The sequence below is a fragment of the Rhinolophus hipposideros genome, assembly GCF_964194185.1.
Source record: "Rhinolophus hipposideros genome assembly, chromosome: 23".
NCBI lineage: Eukaryota > Metazoa > Chordata > Mammalia > Chiroptera > Rhinolophidae > Rhinolophus > Rhinolophus hipposideros.
The window spans coordinates 16585933-16604592 of record NC_138069.1 but is presented as its reverse complement, the minus strand read 5'-3'; the positions used below and the strand labels follow the sequence as shown (position 1 = coordinate 16604592).

Below are 18660 nucleotides of genomic sequence, written 5' to 3'. Positions count from 1 at the left end.
GACCCCTCCCTGATAACCCCAGTGGGTCTGCCTTTCTGTCCTTCCGCCCCTCCGGGTCTTCCCTCCCCCTCTCTTTCTTGCATCTTCTCTGGCTGCCGCAACTTCGGAATCCCACTGTGCTTCGAAGAGGCAGGCAGAGGAGGCGGGGAGATGGGAGAGCCGACGAGTGAATGGAAAAGCACGCAGAGGGAGAGAAAGGAGGGAGGGCGATCTGAGTCTGCGGGCAATCTAATTTGTTTGCCCTTTCATTCCGCTTTACCACCCTCATCCACCCCTGGACGAGAAAACGATGAGCCCTCCAATTTCCTTGGTTTTGCTGCGGAGAGGCAAGCGGGAAGGTGAATTCCACATGGGGAAATTGCGTCCTAAGCTACGGCCCCGGCGTTCGGAGAATCGCCTTCGGCGTTTCCCCCCACTCCCGCCGTGTTCCCCGAACCCCTAGGCAGCGGGGGTAGAGAAGAGCGGGCAAAGGAGAGCCCCCTCGCCCCGCGAAGCCTGCACGGGCGCTCGGGAGTGGTAATTTCAGCGGGGAGGGGTGGGCATTCAGGAGACATCCTCCGCCCCCTCTGCAGCGCTGTTTGCCCGCGCCGACCCGCGTCCGCCCCCGCGCCGGGGTCTCCTCTTCTGCCTGGAGACTGGCGCTTAGAACCGCAGCGGAGACAGCCGCCAGCGCTCAATTGTGCGCTGACACGCGCGCTCAGAAATCCCATCCCCCACAACGCACTGGAAAGGCGATTACACACACCGTATACAGTTCCACCAGCACACTTACAGTCAGTCGCACACTATTACATATGCACATGGTGTGGAAAGCATACACAGCCCCAGGTGACTCATAGCAATGACCCCCAACCAAGACACACCACACTCGCCTCCCCATCCCGCTCTTCCAGCATGCACCTCTCAGCTCATCACTTCACCCACACTTGCCAGGAGCCGCCATCTCTAACACAGAAACGTTCAATCTTTCAGAAGAAACATTTTTATTATTTTTTCAAAGAAAAAAAGCCATATAAATATTAGAGTATAAAACTTGCGTGAGACACAGGAAGGGGGTGGGAAGCTACGTGACTATGCAAAGAGAAGCGCTTATAGGAGTCAGTACCGGGGAGGGGGTCGCCGCAGCGCGTGGACACAGCACAAAACACAGCACCGGCCGCCGCAGGCAGATTCAAAGACAGACGGCTGCGCGGAGCCCGCCGCCCGCTGCCCACTCGCCATCACGGAAAAGCACACCGCACTACACTATTGGCTATTCTACACCAGCCGAAAAAGGGAGGGGGCTCTACACTACTGTAAGGACGGGGGTGGGGTTCTCACGTAGCCCCGCTTAAGGAACGGGACTCCGGGGGGTAGAAGTCGGGTGGGCAGAGGGGAGGTTTATACACAAGGAGGCACTGGGGACGTTAACCAGGCTCTGGCCACTAGGGGGCGGACTGAGGGCCTGGGCAGTGGCCACAGAGTAGAAATGGCACCTGGAAAGGTAAGGGACAGAGGCTTGGGGAATGTAGGGGGCTCTCTGGAGAAGCCTGATCTTGAGCTGAGAATTTCTGTCCTCTTGGTTCCTGCTCTAGCCCCTTGCTTCCCCAACCCAGGGCTAAGAATGGCCTAGTCGGCCCTCCCTTCCTGCTGGGGGGCGGGGGCGCACACTGATCCTTCCACCAGTGGCACCTCTGGAGTACCCAGCACCCACAGAGGCCCCTCTGACCTCTCCAGGGGACCTAAGCCTACTCAGAGCGTCCTTGGACTGTAATGCCAGTTTAAATCCATTGGTGCTGGCAGCTCAGCCCAGAGCTGGCTGCCTGGGCGGAGCCCTATATGTGGTGAAGGAGGGTCCAGTCCGGTGATTGGTTTATGGCTGGAATTCGGGGATCTGGTCAGTACCCTGTAGTCATACAGAGCCTCCCGTAAGACCCTGTTAACTGATGGGTCAAGCTTTGTCCGTCCCCCTCCACATACACACCCTTTCCTTCTTTATCTCACTACCCCATACTGTCTTGGAACATGCAATGGAGTCTCTTGTTTGGGGAGGGGGAAGTCACAGCATGCAGTGGTAACATCAAACAATGAAAAACAAAACAAAAAAACTGGTCCCTAGGGCATTGGGAAGGGGCATGGTAGCAAAATGCCCTCCCTAAATCCAGCAAGCATCAGTACCACGGGAATGGTGACCATATCTCCCAAAACTTGAGCTTGGTCTCAGGCTCTGGAAGGAGGTGAAGGGACTGGCACCAAACCATGCTTTGGGGGAAGTGTGAGAACTGAAGGAGAGACCAAGAGGTCCTGATACCCTTCCAACTCTCCAGAACTATGAGCCTTTTTAGGTCACCAGGTACCTCACACCCCAACTACCTTACACAAGAAAGAGGAGCTATTGAAGGAGCAGAGTGGGATGGGGTGGGGAGGGGGGAGGCAGTTGGATCTGACCGAATTTGGATGATGGAGGAGTTTAGCTATCACTAAATGGGGTGTGATAAATGATGTCTACACTAACCCCACTACCCCCATGGGCACAGCAAATGATTGGATGGGGGTTCCCAGCAGAACTCCCTTTGCATATTCAATCCCCTGGGGGCAGGGAGGGGGGTGTTGACTGGGCACTTGTTTCTGTTTCCCAAGGGGAGCATGGCCTGGGCCCTGACCAGGATCCTGGGGGTGAGCCCTGGAAATTTGAGGTCCAGGTCCAGATAGGGAGAGGCTGGGCTGGCTGGGGGGAAGCAGCCCTGTGGCTCCATGCCCGGCCTCCACATTACTTCTTCTCCTTCTTGCCCGACTTCTTCTTGTTGCCGTTGCCACCTGCCGGGGCCTTGCCATCCCGCTTGCCCGCTGCGTTGGTCAGTGTAGCATTGCTGCCAGGGATGTAGACGTTCTGGCGGTAGTCGGGCACATGCTGCAGGGTGAACTGAGGCCCGTAGCGGGCACTCAAGCCCATGGTGCCAGCACCCCCTCCCAGGGTGGAGCTCCCATCAGCGGCTTCTGCAGAGACACAGAGAGGTCAGGGGCTAAACTCGGTCGGCAGCAGTCATTCTTACAGCACACGCGGTTAATGAATGCCTGCAGAGCACCTGGTCCTGACCATGCTGAACATACAATGGATAGGTCAGGGGCTCTGGAATGACAGCCTCAGTTTGATTCAGAGTTCTGTTACCTATTCTCTTAAAGTAAGGGCTTAAAACATGCTAGCTGTTATTTCTTTCAGGGTTGAGACACTTGCTCTCAAATCCTTGCCCTGGGAACCTCTCTGTTTTCCATACTTGACTGTAGGCTCCTGGGGACCTGCCACCATGGTTTGTGCATCATCCTTTCCTTCTCCAACCAGTGCCTGGCACAGAGTAGGTATTTAGTAGTTCTGTTATTAGTCAGGAGGGGGCGATCTTCCAGGCCTTTATTTTAGAACAGCCATTGAAGCCACACCGTGCCAAGCGCTTTACTCGATGGTGCAGTGCATGATGGCTTCTAACCTGAACGCAACAACCCACTGAGGAGTGTGGTATTATCCGCACTTTACAGATGAGGGAAGCAAGGCTCAGAGGAAGTAAAAGGCTAGCCCAGGCCATACCAGCCAGCACCGGTTGGTGCTGCTAGGAGTACCAGCAGCAGCAGCAGTGTGGCCCTCAGCACCCCTCTGAGGAGGGGAAAGGAGGGGGAGAGAACATAGCTGGGAGCTGTCTTCTAAGAGGCTGAGAAGTGATGGTCCCAGGACCAGATATCTTAGGTACTGTGGGGACAGAGCCAGGAGTGCAGTTTCCAGGCTCTCGGCCTCACATGGAAAGGTGCTCACTCTGGTAGTAAATGGCCATCAAATGTGATTGGCTGGCCATCAGCTGTGGCTAGTTGGCCCGTCAGCTGTAACCAGTGAGCCATTGGCCACTCATATAACTGCCATGGCTACGCTAGCAGCAAATGGGGGCTAGCAAGAAGATGGTGGCTGGGCTAGCAAGCGCGGATTGCAGTTAGCAAGTGAGGTTGGTTGGCAGAGAGAAGTGGACGGCAGGTTGCGGATCGTGTGGCTCATGCTTCCTGTGTCTCCAACCCAGCCGCCAGCCAGCGAGAAAATAGTGGTATGACTCCCCTATCTATGGCTCCGTGGGTGTTCCTTTTTGGCCTCGCCATGTCCTGCGTTCTTATGAGGGGAGCGGGAGCTGAGACCCCGCATGACACCCTGCACAACAGGTACAGTGTAGATTGGGCTTGCAGTGACAGCCAGGTGACAGCTAAGACAGTGTCCTGCCCAACTTCCCACTGGGGTCCAAAGAGCTACAAATTCTTGCCCTGGCTCAGCATTACCCGGGAGCTTGTTAGAAATACACACCCTCCGAATCTGCATTTTCACAAGCTCTCCAGGTGATGTGTATGCACATTAAAAGGAGAGAAGTACAGAAGTAGCTCCTAACTCAGTGCGCTTTTGTGAGGCTTAAATGAGACAGTGCTTCATCTAGTGCCCAGGTACTTGGTAAGTGCTCACTAAATATGAGCTGCTGCTATTATCATCATCATCATCCAGTGTGTCATTACTGGGGGACGGGGTGGGGTGGAGTGGAGTGGGGGAGGAACCAGGAGTTTTGGCCTGAGTTCATCTGGCGGTGGGAAGGTTAAAGCCCCAGGAATGCCCGGCCCAGCCCCAGCCTAGCTGGCAGAAGAGCTTTCCTCCCGGCCTCCCTCTACTCCCCACCCCCACCCCAGACCCTAGGAGTGGGTAGAGAGGGTGACTAAAGCCGGAGAGGCTGAGTAATCCTGGGAAACCAACCAGGGATTAAGAAATAGAGAGACAGGAAATATTTTCAAAGAACAGCACAGGAGGGGAAAAGGAGGGGCATAAGAGAAGGAAAGGAGAGACAAGCCTGGGTCTTCCCTCCTTCTCACTCCAGCACTCCAGTTTCTGCAGCCTCCATTTCAAGTCCCAAACCCCTGGATTGGAGGGCCTTCAGGGCCTAGGGAAAAGGGGTTGAGTGGGAGGGAGCAGCTACCCAGTTCCTTCTCTCCTTCCCCAGGCTGGGCCCCTCCCCTAGCCCTTTCATTCCTCTGACATTTCTGTTTCCCCTAATTGACTCCAGGAGGGAGCCGGGTCCTGGACTGCTGGGGGGGGGGGGCCCTTACCCGCCCCCAGTTCCCGCTTCCAGCCTAGGAATGGAGGGGCCGGGGGCGGGGGAGGCCAGATCCGGTTTCAAGAGTCAGGACTCCAGAGTGATTTAGGGGCTAGCGGGGAGAGATCAGAGGCTGGGGGGAGGGAGGAGAGAGTGGAGGAAGAGGAAATGGGGAGAAACGAGGCAGAAAGACAGGAAGCACTTGACTGGGTAACAGGAAGCCAGGCATGGTTCAGGCCTCAGTTTCTCTATCTGTAAATCTGAGGGGGAAAAGTTGGGTTGCGAGGTCTGACGTTCTGTAGAATCAATTCTCCAATGGCCCTTTCTTCTACCCCCGCGAGACCCACATTGGGCAGGGACCAGGGTTTTTGCTTGGTCCAAGAAACAGACTTTGAATGGCAGCAAGAAAACCCAGGCATCCTCTGGCCCGGGAGTGGTGCCGGCCTCCTCTCCTACGCCAGCCGCTCCTCAGGGAAAGCAATTCCAGGCACCACAGTCTCCCCTCGCCGCCTGCCCTCCCTATCCCAGGGTTGAGGGCAGCAACTCTACAGTAGCCCAGGGTCGTCTGGTCAAGCTAGATCTCAGCCAGCTGAACTGCAAACCGCAGGCTCCTTGAGAGCACACCTCCTCCCTGAAATGTTTATTTAAAAAGCCTCCCAAGTGTACTTTCTCTTCTACTTAACCCCCCTCAGCAGCCCTACAGGCCTGGCTGGCTGGCCTCCAGGAACCTCTCTGGCTCCAGGGCAGGGAAGTGGGTGTGAAAGTGAGAGTAGGGCCTGCCCCTGCCACCTCCAACCTCAGGGTCCCTTCCCCAAGGCCCAGGCTTACACTCAGGTCAGGTCCTGTGTGGGCCAGAGGCGGGGAGCCCTGAGAGGGGAGCCAGCCTGCAGTGACCCAGGAGACCTTCTGAGAGGGTTTTGGGCCATAAATATTCCATTTCTGTTTTTAAAATCTGAATTTAGGCTAAAAAGCCTGCTTCCTGGCCTTGAGGCTCAAGGCCACAAGCACTAAATATACCTGACTGTCTGTTTACTTCCCACAAGAACCCAACTTGGCATCTCCCCAGACCCAGTTGCCTTCCTTCTTTCAGGCTCAGCATCTGGCCTCTCTGGAATTACAGCCCCCCAAGACCTGGGCCTGGCTCTGTCCGCGAAGACCAGCCGCCTCTGCCACTTCCCCCTTTCTCTTCCCCTTCACCAGCCACAGACAGGCCTGGCCCCACTCAGCCTCACAGACGTCTGGAGGAGGCCTGCCAAATTTAGCAGATAAAAATACAAGGGCACCCAGTTAAATATGAATTTCAGGTAAACGATGAACAATTTTTTAGTGTAGTATGTGCCAATACTAACATTTGGGACCCACTTATGCTAAAATATAATTTACTATTTATCTGAAGTTAAAATTTAACTGAGCACCTTTTATTTTATCTGGCATCCCTAATCTGGGACAATGGTGCAGGGCAATAAGAACTCAGCCTCTAGACCTATGCAGCTGAAAGGGAAACTGAGGCTGGATCTCAAGGCAGACATGGTCACTATAGCAGAAAGGGCATGAACATGTGAGTCGGGCGGGGTAGATTACCGATCTGCAGCCTTGGAGAAGGGACTTCTTAGTTCTCTCCTCTGTCAATGTAAGTAATCGGACCTGCCTTGCAGAGCTGCTGAGAGGGTTCACTGACATGAGGCCCATAAAGTTTGTCTAGCATGTGCCCGGGGTGATATACGGGCATGGTTATGGTAATTATTCTTCTGGTTTTACCTAGTTCTTTGCCCACCAGCCCACCAGCCCAGACGTGCTGGAGGGCAGGGCTCGCTGTTCACTATGTAAGACTGGTGCCTTAATCCTCCATCAGCCTCCATACAAGCCCAGGATTTGCTGCTCCAGAAGCCAGTCCTTATTAATGGGCATTATTCTAATTGTGCCTTCTGCTCACCCCTATGGGTCAATAAAGGTAATAATCAGTGGGTGGCCAGGTTGCTCAGTTGGTTAGAGCACGAGCTCTGAACAACAGGGTTGCCGCTTGGATTCCCACACGGGCCAGTGAGCTGCGCCCTCCACAACTAGATTGAAGACAATGAGCTGCAGCTGAGCTTCCAGAGGGGTGGCTGGATGGCTCAGTTGGTTAGAGCACGAGCTCTCAACCACAAGGTTGCCGGTTCAATTCCCACATGGGATGGTGGGCTGTGCCCCCTGCAACTAAAGATTGAAAACGGCGACTGGACTTGGAGCTGAGCTGCGTCCTCCACAACTAGACTGAAGGACAACGACTTGGAGCTGATGGGCCCTGGAAAAACACACTGTTCCCCAATATTCCCCAATTAAAACAAAGGAAAGATAATAGTCAATTTTAGCCGCTACATATTGTGGCCCTCTCCTGTGATATTAGGCTCTCACAACACACAGTGAGAGCTGTTATTATTGTACCCATTCCCTAGTCAATGAAACTGAGGCCCAGAGGGGCCTAGTAACTTGTCGGACTCACAAACAGGGGTGCCTGGATTTGAATCCACGTTGGTCTGCCTCCAAAGCCTGTACTCCTAAGTAGTAATGACACTATTCTGCTTTCCCTGCTCAGGACCCTTGTGACTCTTTAGGGATAACAACCACCAACTGAATCTCTAGCCCATGTGAAGTTCTTTGTTAGACCTGTGGGGATACAACAATCCTGCTCTGAAGGTGCGGGCAGCAAAAAAAGAGAAGGCATTTCATCTATCCAGAGTGTGTTCTCTCTGAGGGAAGGGTCCCTGCCCATGTTCATGGAGTATGGAGTGAGGGCTTGTATGTGCCAGACCCAGCACTTCGTGCTTTGTGGTATCATCTCATTTAATCCTCACCACAGCCCTATGAGGTCGCTGCCCCCATTTTCTCGGCTGAGAAAACTGAGGTTTAGAGAGATTAAGCAAATTGATCTATCAAAATGATCTAAAGTGGCAGAGCTGGGATTGGGCTGATGTTGTCCCCTCCAGAGCGAGACTTAACCATGACTCCCACATCTCCTCAATGGGGCTTTCCTTGTTCAGGACCCTGTGGGTGTCCCAGGCCCCCGAATCCCTGGCTTTATGTTCTACAATTATGAGTCCATCTGAAAGATCCGGAGAAATCATGCAGGTTGACAGCCAGCCTCAGGGTACGGTGGCAATGGGATGTCCCCAGAACCTCCGGTCTCCCATCCCAGCACACACACTGGTGCAGCTTACCGCTGGCGGAGGCCAAGATCATGGCTTGCAGCATCTCTGTGTCAAACTGGTTATTGGGCCAGGTGCCGGTTTCATCGCCATTTTGGGAGCTAGAGAGAGAGTGGGACGTGAGCACAGGCTCCCAGGCCAGCCCAACTCCTGCCCCTCCGGTCCTATCCCAGAGCTCCCAGATCCAGTACCCCAACCCCACCCCATGCCCAAGACCTGCTCCCTTTCAGTGATGTGGGAGGTAGTTTATACAATCTCCGAAGCCAGACCCCCATTGGTCAGTCCCCCAAACCAGCTCTCTAGGGTCTCAGACACTTGTCACAGCCACCATGGCCTTTAGGGTAGAGCAGGAGAATCGGTGACATCCCCTCCAGAGAGAGAGTACTTACCATCACAGAGAGGGAGGTCAGGGCCTCGCCCCAGGGCAGTGAAGGTGAGGAATGGGAGGGAATGTGTCAGACCAGAGAAAGGGTTGAGAACTAAGAGAAGTGGGGGCAGCAGGCCCCAGGAGACCCTGGAGCAGGGAGGCTTGCTAAGCCCTCAGGATAAAATCCACATAAGAACCTGTCCCTCCTGTGTTATAAGAACACCCCCAGCCCGTCCCCTCCGCCCAAACGTTCTACTATCAAACCTTTTCTGAGACAGTTCCCTAATTCCTCAAGCTCTCTCTTACAGCACAGCCTGTCCTCTAGAGTGCCAGTTCCCAGCCAACCTCTGCCTTGGTAACCTGAACATAATTTGTCAGAGGGTACCCTAGCCGGAGCCCACCCAGGCTGGGTCAGGTGCCTCCCTGCAGCAGCTGTGGTCCCACTTTACTGTTCTACTGTCTGCTGCACCAGCAGACCGAGCTCCGCACGGCAGGACTGTCTGCTTCCTTCTGCGGCACCTAATTAAGATCTTTAGATGCTCTAAGCGGTGAGAAAAACATGAAGTGATTCATAATTGTGAAAAATGCTAACCTGTGAAAGAACCCTAAGCGATTCCAAGCTAACTTGGGTTTTTCCCATAGTGACTATTTCCATGCTTTTTTGGAATTTTTAAGGATCACATTGTTTCCGTTTTTGAGGGAAAGGAAAAGCACCCTGACACACACAGTCTATTAGGTGACTCTTAAGGGCCACGTTGGGCACACTGAAGTTCCTCAATAGATATTTGTTGCCTGAATGAATGGAAAACGCCTGTGAAGGAGAGAGAGAGAAAGAGAGAGAGAGAGAGAGAGAGAGAGAGAGAGAGAGAGAGAGAACAAGTGTGCAAAATATTAACAATTGATGAATCTAGGTAAAAAGAGTATTCAGACGTTCATCATACTATTCTTTCAACTTTTCAAGAGGATTGACACATTTCAAAATTTAAAAATGAGGGGCAAAATTAAGTTATCTAGGAAAAGGTGTGGTGTGGAAGAGAGCTTTCCAGGCGGGGGAGAAACCTGCCCTGAGGCTGAAAGAAGCTTGGTGAGTCCAAAGGACTAAGGGAAAGCCAGTGTGGCTGCTACACAGGGGAGGTGGTGTCAGGGGCTGGGGCTGCAGAGCAGACACTGAAGATTTGGGTTTCATCCTAAGAGCTCTGGAAAGCCACTGAGGTGTTTAAAAGGGGGTCGTTGTGATCAGATTTAAGTATTTAAATATCACTCTTGCTCCTGTGAGAGGATAAGCAAGAGCCCAGAGGTGAGGTCTCAGACGTCTCTGTCGCCATGAAAATCCAGAAGTCCTGACCTGCAGCCTGACTGAGCTCTCTTGGGGCCTGTCTGAGGGTGCAGGGCTGAGGCAGGAGGGCTCTGTCCTAGGTGAAGAGCCTAATGGGGATAGGCTGGGGAGAGCAGATGGTGGGAGGCAGCTGGGAGAAGGGCTTTGGGGCTGTGGGGTAGACAACAGGATCAGATACCCCAGGTTAGGACTACACCCTGTGGAGGTGGGTAGTGGTGTTAAGGGAGTAAAGGTGAGCAGAAGGGCAGGCCTGTAAGGAGGATTCTAGGGAAATGGTTGAAGGCTGGAGACCAAGCACACGGACAGGATGTCAGCTCTGTGAAGCTGGGCAGGAGATGAGTGGAGTGGGAGAGACTTTTTGAACCATTTCCAGAAAGCTTCCTATTTCTGGGCACTGGGCTGACTGCTGAAATATATATATATATTCTATTTTAGCCTCAGAACCACCTACAGGTGTTATGATTATCCCTATTTTCCAGCAGATGAAATCAGGGCTCAGAGAGGTTGAGAAACTACCCCAAAGTCACACAGCTGATAACTGGCAGAGCTGCAACGAGAAACAGATTTAATGTGACTCCAAAGCCTATGTTCTTATACACAACGACGTACTGAGCTTCAACAGAGAGGCCCTGGAGAGCCAGTAGCAGGTATAGGGGATTCTTCCAGGATTTGGGAAACAATGAAAAATATATGTGGAGGAGAGAGACTTCATCTAATTGACCATTTTCCAAACACCCACTATGTGTCAGTGCCTGTGCCAGGCCCTAGGATTTAAGAGATGACAGATACAGTCCTTGCCTTAAGGAATTTGTATTCTGGTGTATTGGGGGTGTGGGTGGAGGGTGGGGGTCGGGCTTTGGTAAAATGCTTCCTGTTATCAGGCTTAAAATGAGAAATCTGGGAAAGACACTCCTGACAACAGCCTGGATTTAATTGTGACAAATGTCACTGCACATATATATCTTTAATGTAGTAAAACCCTATCAGCACTTAAAAATATACATGTGTGTCCATATGTTGGGCTAGTATGCAATACTCAAATGATTTTTGAAGAATTTTTTACTAACATGGGAAAATTTCTGTAATGTATTGCAAAGATAAAAAAATAAGCTACAATACCAGTGGACAGTATGACCTCAATTACTACAAAGAGAAAAAAAACGGGAGAAATATAACAGTTTACTGGGAATGAACGTACTCAATAGTCTGTGAACAAATTCATAAGCAATTTATTTACGTGAATAAGATTTTTTTTTAAAAGAAGCCTATGCATATTGCTTGACTCCATAAAGAAAAAGGTTTAGAAAGATACATATGAAAATATTAAGAGAGTTGAGACACTCAGCCAAATATAAAATGTGGGCCTTAATTTGGGTAAATGTGCAAATAATTTAACAGCGAGATATATAATTGGGAAAATGTGAATACTGACTGGACATTTGATTATATTCGTTTGTTAATATTTATTATGAATGTATTATTAGTTTATTAATATTTTTAGCGCTTATGTGTTTAAAAAAATAATTGTCTGTTAAAGATAGTGAAGACTCAGATGAAATTATATGATGGCTTCAAAATAATTCAAGGGGGTATGGGGTGGAAATAGAAGTAAAACGAGGTAGAGAGTTAGTTGAAGCCAAATAGTGGGATCACAGATGGGATCATTATACCACTCTCTCTATTTTTGTATAGATTTGAAGTTTTCCATATTAAAAAAAGGTTAGTGGTGGTTTCCTTGGTTTGTGAAATTCTGGGTGCCTTTTCTTTTAAATTTTGTTCTCTATTTCTCATGTTTCTCTCATGAGCATGCATTATTTTATAAGCATAAAAAATAACTCGCTATCTGTTTGTTTGTTGAATGGCTGCCCAAACTAAGGGAGAGAAAAGGTAGTGTTTCTCAGAGGAGGGGAGGGTGGTGGGAGGGGAAAGGTACCATCAAAGAGAACAGAGTGGGGACCAGGGGAAACCCAATGGACTCTCTCTCCTCTGTGCTGAGGCTGGGAACAGCTGCAGGGTGGGGCCTGGGTTACAGCCTGAGAAGGGAGAACTGACTTGCTGGCTTCAGAGCTTAAGACAACAGCTGTTGGGATCAGAAGCCAAAAGGATGACCGGAGAAGGGACAGTGGTGGGGAGGAGCACCTGGTAGTCAGGGGCTTCAGAACGTGAGTCTTTTTCCCATTTGTCTAGGCAACGTGACCCAGCGCTAGCTTGAATGTGAACCAGACTTACTGAAGAACTCCTCACTAGCCCTGTTTTGAGCCTGGTGTTTCAGTAGCCACGGTGATGGGGGGGAGGGTAGTAGGGCAGAAAAGCAGAGGAGGGTTGGAACCAGCGTTAGACTGAGAGAAATACAGTGGTACCTCGGTTTTCGAACGTAATCCGTTCCGGAGGACCGTTTGAGTTCTGAAATGTTCGAAAACAGCTGACAGCTAGGCCTCAAGATTTTGCATTCAGTGGAAACCGCGTGACATGTTTGACTTCGAGACATGTTCAAAAACCGAAGCATTTACTTCCAGGTTTATGGCATTTGTAAACTGAAATGTTCGTCAACAGAGACATTCGAAAATCGAGGTACTACTGTATCCCCTCTTGATGCCCACACTCCAATTTACTCATCAGAATGGCAGCAAAGAAAAAACTCCCTGTTGTTCTGTTGCTCCTCAGAGGCCTCACCACAGGGCCTTTGCACACGCTTTGCCTTCTATCTGGAATGCTCTTAACTCTGTCCTTTAGCTGGTTAATTTGTATTCACCCTTCAGCACAGCCTCATTTCCTTCTGGATGTCCTCCTGCTCCCTGACCAGGTCACATTCTTATTTTATGCTCTCAGCACCAGGTACTACTCTTCCTAGCACTTATCATGGCTGCAAACTTACATTTGTTTTCTGTGGTTATTTGAATAGTTGTCTCCCTCAACAATGTAAATTCCTGAGGGCAGGGACTATGTCTGTTTTAAATCTCCTACACCTAGAACACTACCTGGCCTACAGGTGCTTACTATTTATTGAATGAATGGAGGAGGGAAGTTTCAGTTGCTGGACCAGGTCCTTAATGCTTATTTTATCTGAGCCACTTTGGAGCTGAATCAGAAATGTTTGTCCCCCCCCCCCCTCATGTTAAGGATGTGAGAGCTCCTGAGACTTCTCCATCTCCCTAAAAGCTCCTGCGTGTATTTCAGGCCACTCAGTCTCTCATTTGATGAAAAGGAACTTGAGGCTGAGTAAGGTAGTCAACACAGAGGACATAGCAGAGGCAACAGGTGTGGCTTCCAGGTTTAGCAGAGAATTCTGCTTCAGGGCCAGTATATGGTCTGGGTGGGTGTGAGTAAAGGGGACACAAATTGCCCTGTATTCCTTATCACCTCAGCTCAAATGTCACTTCCTCTTGGGGCCTTCTCTATCCCCTTCCCTATTACATTCACATTACCTTCTTCTTCTCAGAACTTGCTATGATTTGAAATTAGACATTATTTTATGTGTGATTTGTTGTCAGTTTTCTGTCTCCCCTGCTGGCATGAAAGCCTATGAGTTTATGAATTATGTCTGTTTGTTCACTCTGATAGGCCAGTGTTTAGTATGGGCTCATCGTAGATCCTCAATAAATATTTGTTGAATGAATGAATACATAAAGGAATGCATGAATGACCTAATGGATAACTTATGGGAAGGCTGGCAAGGCCAGTGAGGAGAAAGGAGACAGCTGGGGTTTGGGGAGTGGCAAAGGCAGTCCAAGCCATCTGGTTTGTTGCCTTCTAGGGGCCTTTTAGGAAGTGCATTGAGATCCTGATACCAGTGACAGAACTGCACCTGCCCAGGAGCTGGAGTTTCCACCATACACCAAGGTCTCCTGGATTCTTGCGGCAGTGAGGGTTCAGCATCTGTAGCATTTGGGGAAATGTGGGCAGCAAGTGTCTGACCAACGAGGAGGTAGAGAAGGTGGCCCAAGCTCTGTACCCCTCTCTCTCCAGGGCTCCTTGAACTCCTCCAGGCTTCTGACTTCTAAAAGGGAGGCCTGGCCCAGAGCCCACTCCACTCCCCTCAAACCAACTGAAGGTCTTTCCGCTGAAGTTTCCCTCCTCCCCCACCCACAGGGAGTTCCTGTTTCAGCAGGAATTCATACCAGATTGAAATGAGCAGCTGGGGCAGCCTGGATAGGAAAGTGTGTTGGAAAGTGTTGATCAAAGGCTCTGTGTGTGAGGGGCAGGGGAGGGAGAGAGGTGAGGGTGCATTTGTGTGCTGGCTTGCCCACAAGTACAAAGAAATAAAAGACAGAGTATAAGACAGGATAAAAGAGAGACAGAGAGAGAGAAAGATAAAAAAAGAGAAACAGAGAAAGAGACTCAGTGAGGTAGAAAGAAACAGACAACAGACTTCGAGAGATTTACAGAGAGAGATAGAGACACAGAGAGGCTGAGAACAGAGAGGGAAGCAGAAATAGTGAGAGACTGAGAAAAAAGACTGGAGTCAGAAGAACACAAGGACACTAGCAAATGATAAAAGAAGGAGAGACAGAATAGAGGTCAAGGGCAGAGACAGAAAGAAAAGGAGAAACAGACTGAGACTAGGAAGAGTCACATTTATTCATTGATTCTACATTTATTAAGCACCTAGTCATGACAGGCGCAGTGTGAGGCACAGACCAACACAAGTAGACACAAACGATAGGGACGGAGAGTCAGCCATAAAGACAGAAACTGAGATAGAGAAAGACAGGGAGAGGCAGAGAGGGCAAACTGACATAGAGTCTGAGGAAAGGACGCAGAGATAAGAGTGGCAGAGGCAAAAGGCCTGCAGGCCTACAGGGCAGGACCACTGGGGGCCAGTGGGGGCCAGTCTGGAGGAGGGGCAGGACCTGGGAGACCTGCCCTACAGCTGTCTCCCTCCTCAGCCCAACCTCCAGCTGTGTGTTTCTGCTTCCCCCACAGCTGCCTGACCCCCCTCATCTGCCTCTGCTCTTTCCTGCAGGCTCTGGAGGAGGCTCTGACTGCTGACAGCTCCTCCTCTTGCCCTCCTGCCCCAGGTTTCTCCCCCGGAACCCCAAGTCAGTATGGAGCCCAGCTCAACCAGGAGCATGGGTTGTAGGCAATAGATGAGTATAAAAAACTTCCTCTCCACCCAGAGACCACCTGAAAACCATCTTTTGGTCCCACAGAGCCCCCAGGAGATAAGAAAAGGTTCATATGGTGAGGAGAAGGGAAGGGATGAGTGTATGGGTTGAGCCTCCAAAATGGCTTCTTCCTTCCGGGGTCTGTGTATAGCCCCCAATACACCAAAACCTCCCTGAGATCTAGAACTAAGGGAAGAAGCCATTTGTAGCAAATGCTGAGCCCTCCCCATCTCCTCCCACGTCATCACTGAGAAAATGCCGCAGAGAAGAGGGTGGGCTGGAGAGGCAGTCACCTACCCGCTGGTGCCGGGTCTCTGGGCCTGAGAGAAACGCCAGTCCGTGTTGGGCGGGGCTTGCTGTGGAGAAAACAGAGGGAAAGGGGCTGAGTACTGTCAAGAAGTCTGAATGTCACCCGACCCCTGGGATGGGCCTAGAGGGAAGGAGGGGAGTGGACACAGAGAAGAAAATGGGAGGAGATGGGGGAAGGGTAGACTCAGCTTCAAAGACAAAATATACAGCAGGTCTCTGAGGTTTGAGGTACAGGAGATAAAGAGATAAAATAACACTTATTTGACCACAGTGAGCAAACCTAGATTCCTTTGCTATAAAAAACAGCCCCTTCCTCCCTGCCCACAGACTCAGAGCTTCTGAAGTGAGACTCAAGATGTGAAAGGGTCTTCTGTGGAACCTGGGGAAGGGGTGAAGAGAAGGCCCCCAAAATTGGCAGAAGAGGCTTTTAGATGAAAATTCCACCAGCCCTAGAAAGAATTTATTCAGCTCCTGAGATAGGAACAAAGCATCCTCTGCAGCAAGATGGCTGCTGCTCCGGGTAACCCTTTTGGTGCCAGGTTGTTCTATGACATGTTTAGAGGAATACCTCTTCCAGGCCCTTGGCGATCAAGGATCCCTTCCCACTGCTAAATACATTATTAATTTAGGAGCCATGCCAGACTGGGCCTTTGCAGGGCATCCAAGCCCCAGGATACCTCTCACCCCCAGAACTCTGTGCCAAACAATGGCTGTGACTAAGGAGAGAACAAGGCCCCACTGTCTGGGACAGAGAAAACTGCTGGATGGAACCCAGCAGAGAGCAAGCTCCCACAGCCTCCAAGCAGCGCCGACAAGTCTCCAGGGTTCCCAAAGGGCTGATCTATAGCTCTCTCCCACCTGGATGAAGGTGTAGGACTCTGGCCAGCCACTTCACTCCCAACTTCCTCCCAGCCTTTCTGAGGGTTTGTTATTCCACCAGACACTCTCCTGGAGCACTCCTAGAGCCATCCCCTCATTGGTTCTGGGATATGCTCGTAACTAATTCACACACTTACTGCCAGAAGCAGAGAAGGACATGTGAGCATTCTGATTACCCTGGGGAGAAGGAAGACCCACGGCTGCTCCGTGACTCACTCTAAGGCCCACAGGTGGCAGTGAGGTGAGCAGAACCCAGAACCTTAGCATTCCAGGTGCAACAGGGGCCACCAACACCACCCCGGGCTGCTGCGGGGAAGGACGCGGGGATGTCCGGCTCTCAGTCAGCCACTGCATTCATAGCCACAGCAAATCTACATGAAGAGGCAGGTGCCCTGACAGATTGGAGGAAAGGAGTTGGGCGAAATTCACAACCTACATAAGGACGGCGGGGCCGAGTTTGTTCACTTAGGGATGCTCACAGATAAGAAGCAGCAGAAGACTTTCCTCCACTTTTAAGACCCTACAAGGGAAAGAACGGAACCTCTGCCCCATCCCAGCAGATGCAAACCGCCCCTGCTGTCCTCCAGCTTTCCAAGTTCTTAATGTCAAGTGATTGAAAGTACAAACTCTGGGGTTAGACAGACCTGGGTAAGTCTTTCTCTGTCACTTACCCTGTAATCTTGCGCAAGTCACCTGACAGTCGTGGAACTCAGTTACGACGTGGGGATGCTAGTACCTATCCAACAAAAGTGTTGGGAAGAGCAAATGAGATGTTGTGGTTCTCAGAGGAGGTGTGTAGTAAGACTTTCAGTCAGCTATCAGAATCACACGAGGGTGTTGTTTCAACATACAGTTCTGATTCAGTAGGGGCAGGGTGGGGCATAGCTATATTTTGTATAAAAACTCCTGGGATTGTGGCAACTTGTGCTTTTCACTATTATAGTTTCCCCAGATATGAGGAGACCCTGGCGTCTGGCACGAGCTCTGTGGCTTTCCATCCGCCAGGGAAGGAAGGACTTGCCAAAGTCTCAGATACTTTGGTCATCCCCAAAGCCCTGATCCCAGAACGCCTGGCACATTGTGGTCACGACGGAGCCAAAAGCCTATCTCTGCGCTTCCCGAGCCCGGGTGCCCCAGGCTTCCACTTCCCGCGAAGGAACGGAGCCGTGGGTGCCACTGAGGTCCCAGGCTGAACGTCCTATAGCGGCCTGCTCACTCGCCCCAGGCCGGGCCCTGCTGCCTCCAGGGCCCCAGGGCAGCTCGTCCTGCCCGGCCCAGGCTTCTGGGCTGGAGGCGCCGCCACCCTCTGCTCGGAGCCCCCGGCCCAGCGGGACCCGCCGCCTGCGGGTCAGAGTCCGGCCCGCCCGGCGGCTAGAGCGCCCAGAGTAGCTCCCAGCTCCAGGGGCCGCAGCCCGCTTCAGGCCCCCCTGGAGGCGATCAAGTCCGGCCCGAGACGGGGGCGGGCCCCCGGGCGGCCACGACCTGGGACTGTCAACAGGACGCGCAGAGGGGAGTACCTCTGAGGCCCGCAGGGGGGTGGCGGGAAGCTGTGAGGGGGGCGGGGACAGCTCGTGCGTGTGACCTGGCAGCGAGCGCCGGCAGGGAAAAGTGGCGTGTGTGCCAGCTCAAGTGCGAGGGCGTGTGCTGCGTGGCCCGTGGGTGCGTTCTGCTGGGAGGACACGCAGGAGCCCTGTGCACGCACCTCTGTCCTGTCTACAGATGCGTTTGTTTGATGAGGTAATAAGGAGGGTGGAGAATAACCGCGAAGTCCCGGGGAGTGGGGAGAAATGGAAGAGGAAACCTAAAGAGCGGCGGAGCGTGCGGGCGCCGGGCCTAGGAGGCTGGCTGTGCGAGTAGATCTCTGCCTGCCTCCCGGGGACGCCCGGGATCGCCCACAAGATCACGGGGCCCCAGCCTTTTCTGAGTGTGGGGGCGGGGTCAGTGTTATCCCCTCCTCCTTCGGCCACAATCGCCACCACCTCCTGGGGCTCAGAGCCCCATCCCTGCTTTGGCCACACCTCTGGTCCCGCGCAATCAGTCCGAACGGTCCCGACAATCGGGTGGAGCGAGCCGGCGGCTGAGCCCGCCTGAGGGGAGTGAACACAAGTTCTAAGTCCCTTATGTGTATGGGCGGCTTCTCCATTGCTGCCCACAGGGGTCGCGGCGAGCCCCTCACCTGGCTCCGCTCCCGCAACGTGTTACAGCGGGAACGGAAGGAGTCAGGCTCCAGCGCCAGAGCTGAGGGCTGCTGAACGCTGAGGGGCCTTAGAAAAGTGAAGTCGCTGCCATCCGAGGCTGGGGAAAAGCACGTCCTGTAGCAATGGCTCTGCGAGTCTGCGGGCCGCAGCGTCACCTCCATGTACTTGAGCGTGCCATCTGAGCTAAGCTGTAGGTT

General features: G+C 52.1%; 1 protein-coding gene across 1 annotated transcript in view; it reads right to left on the bottom strand.

Moving 5' to 3' along the window:
* Positions 1 to 963: 963 nt before the first annotated feature.
* The window catches only part of LOC308491588 (protocadherin gamma-A11-like), a 73083-nt gene continuing 55386 nt past the window's right edge, over positions 964 to 18660 (bottom strand). The window contains exons 3-5 of the mRNA XM_081035424.1: positions 15375 to 15433; positions 8282 to 8370; positions 964 to 2976 (exon numbers count right to left, since the gene is read on the bottom strand). Of these exons, the coding sequence (XP_080891550.1) occupies positions 2750 to 2976; positions 8282 to 8370; positions 15375 to 15433 (375 nt within the window). The 3' untranslated portion in view covers positions 964 to 2749. The remainder of the gene's footprint in view (positions 2977 to 8281; positions 8371 to 15374; positions 15434 to 18660) is intronic.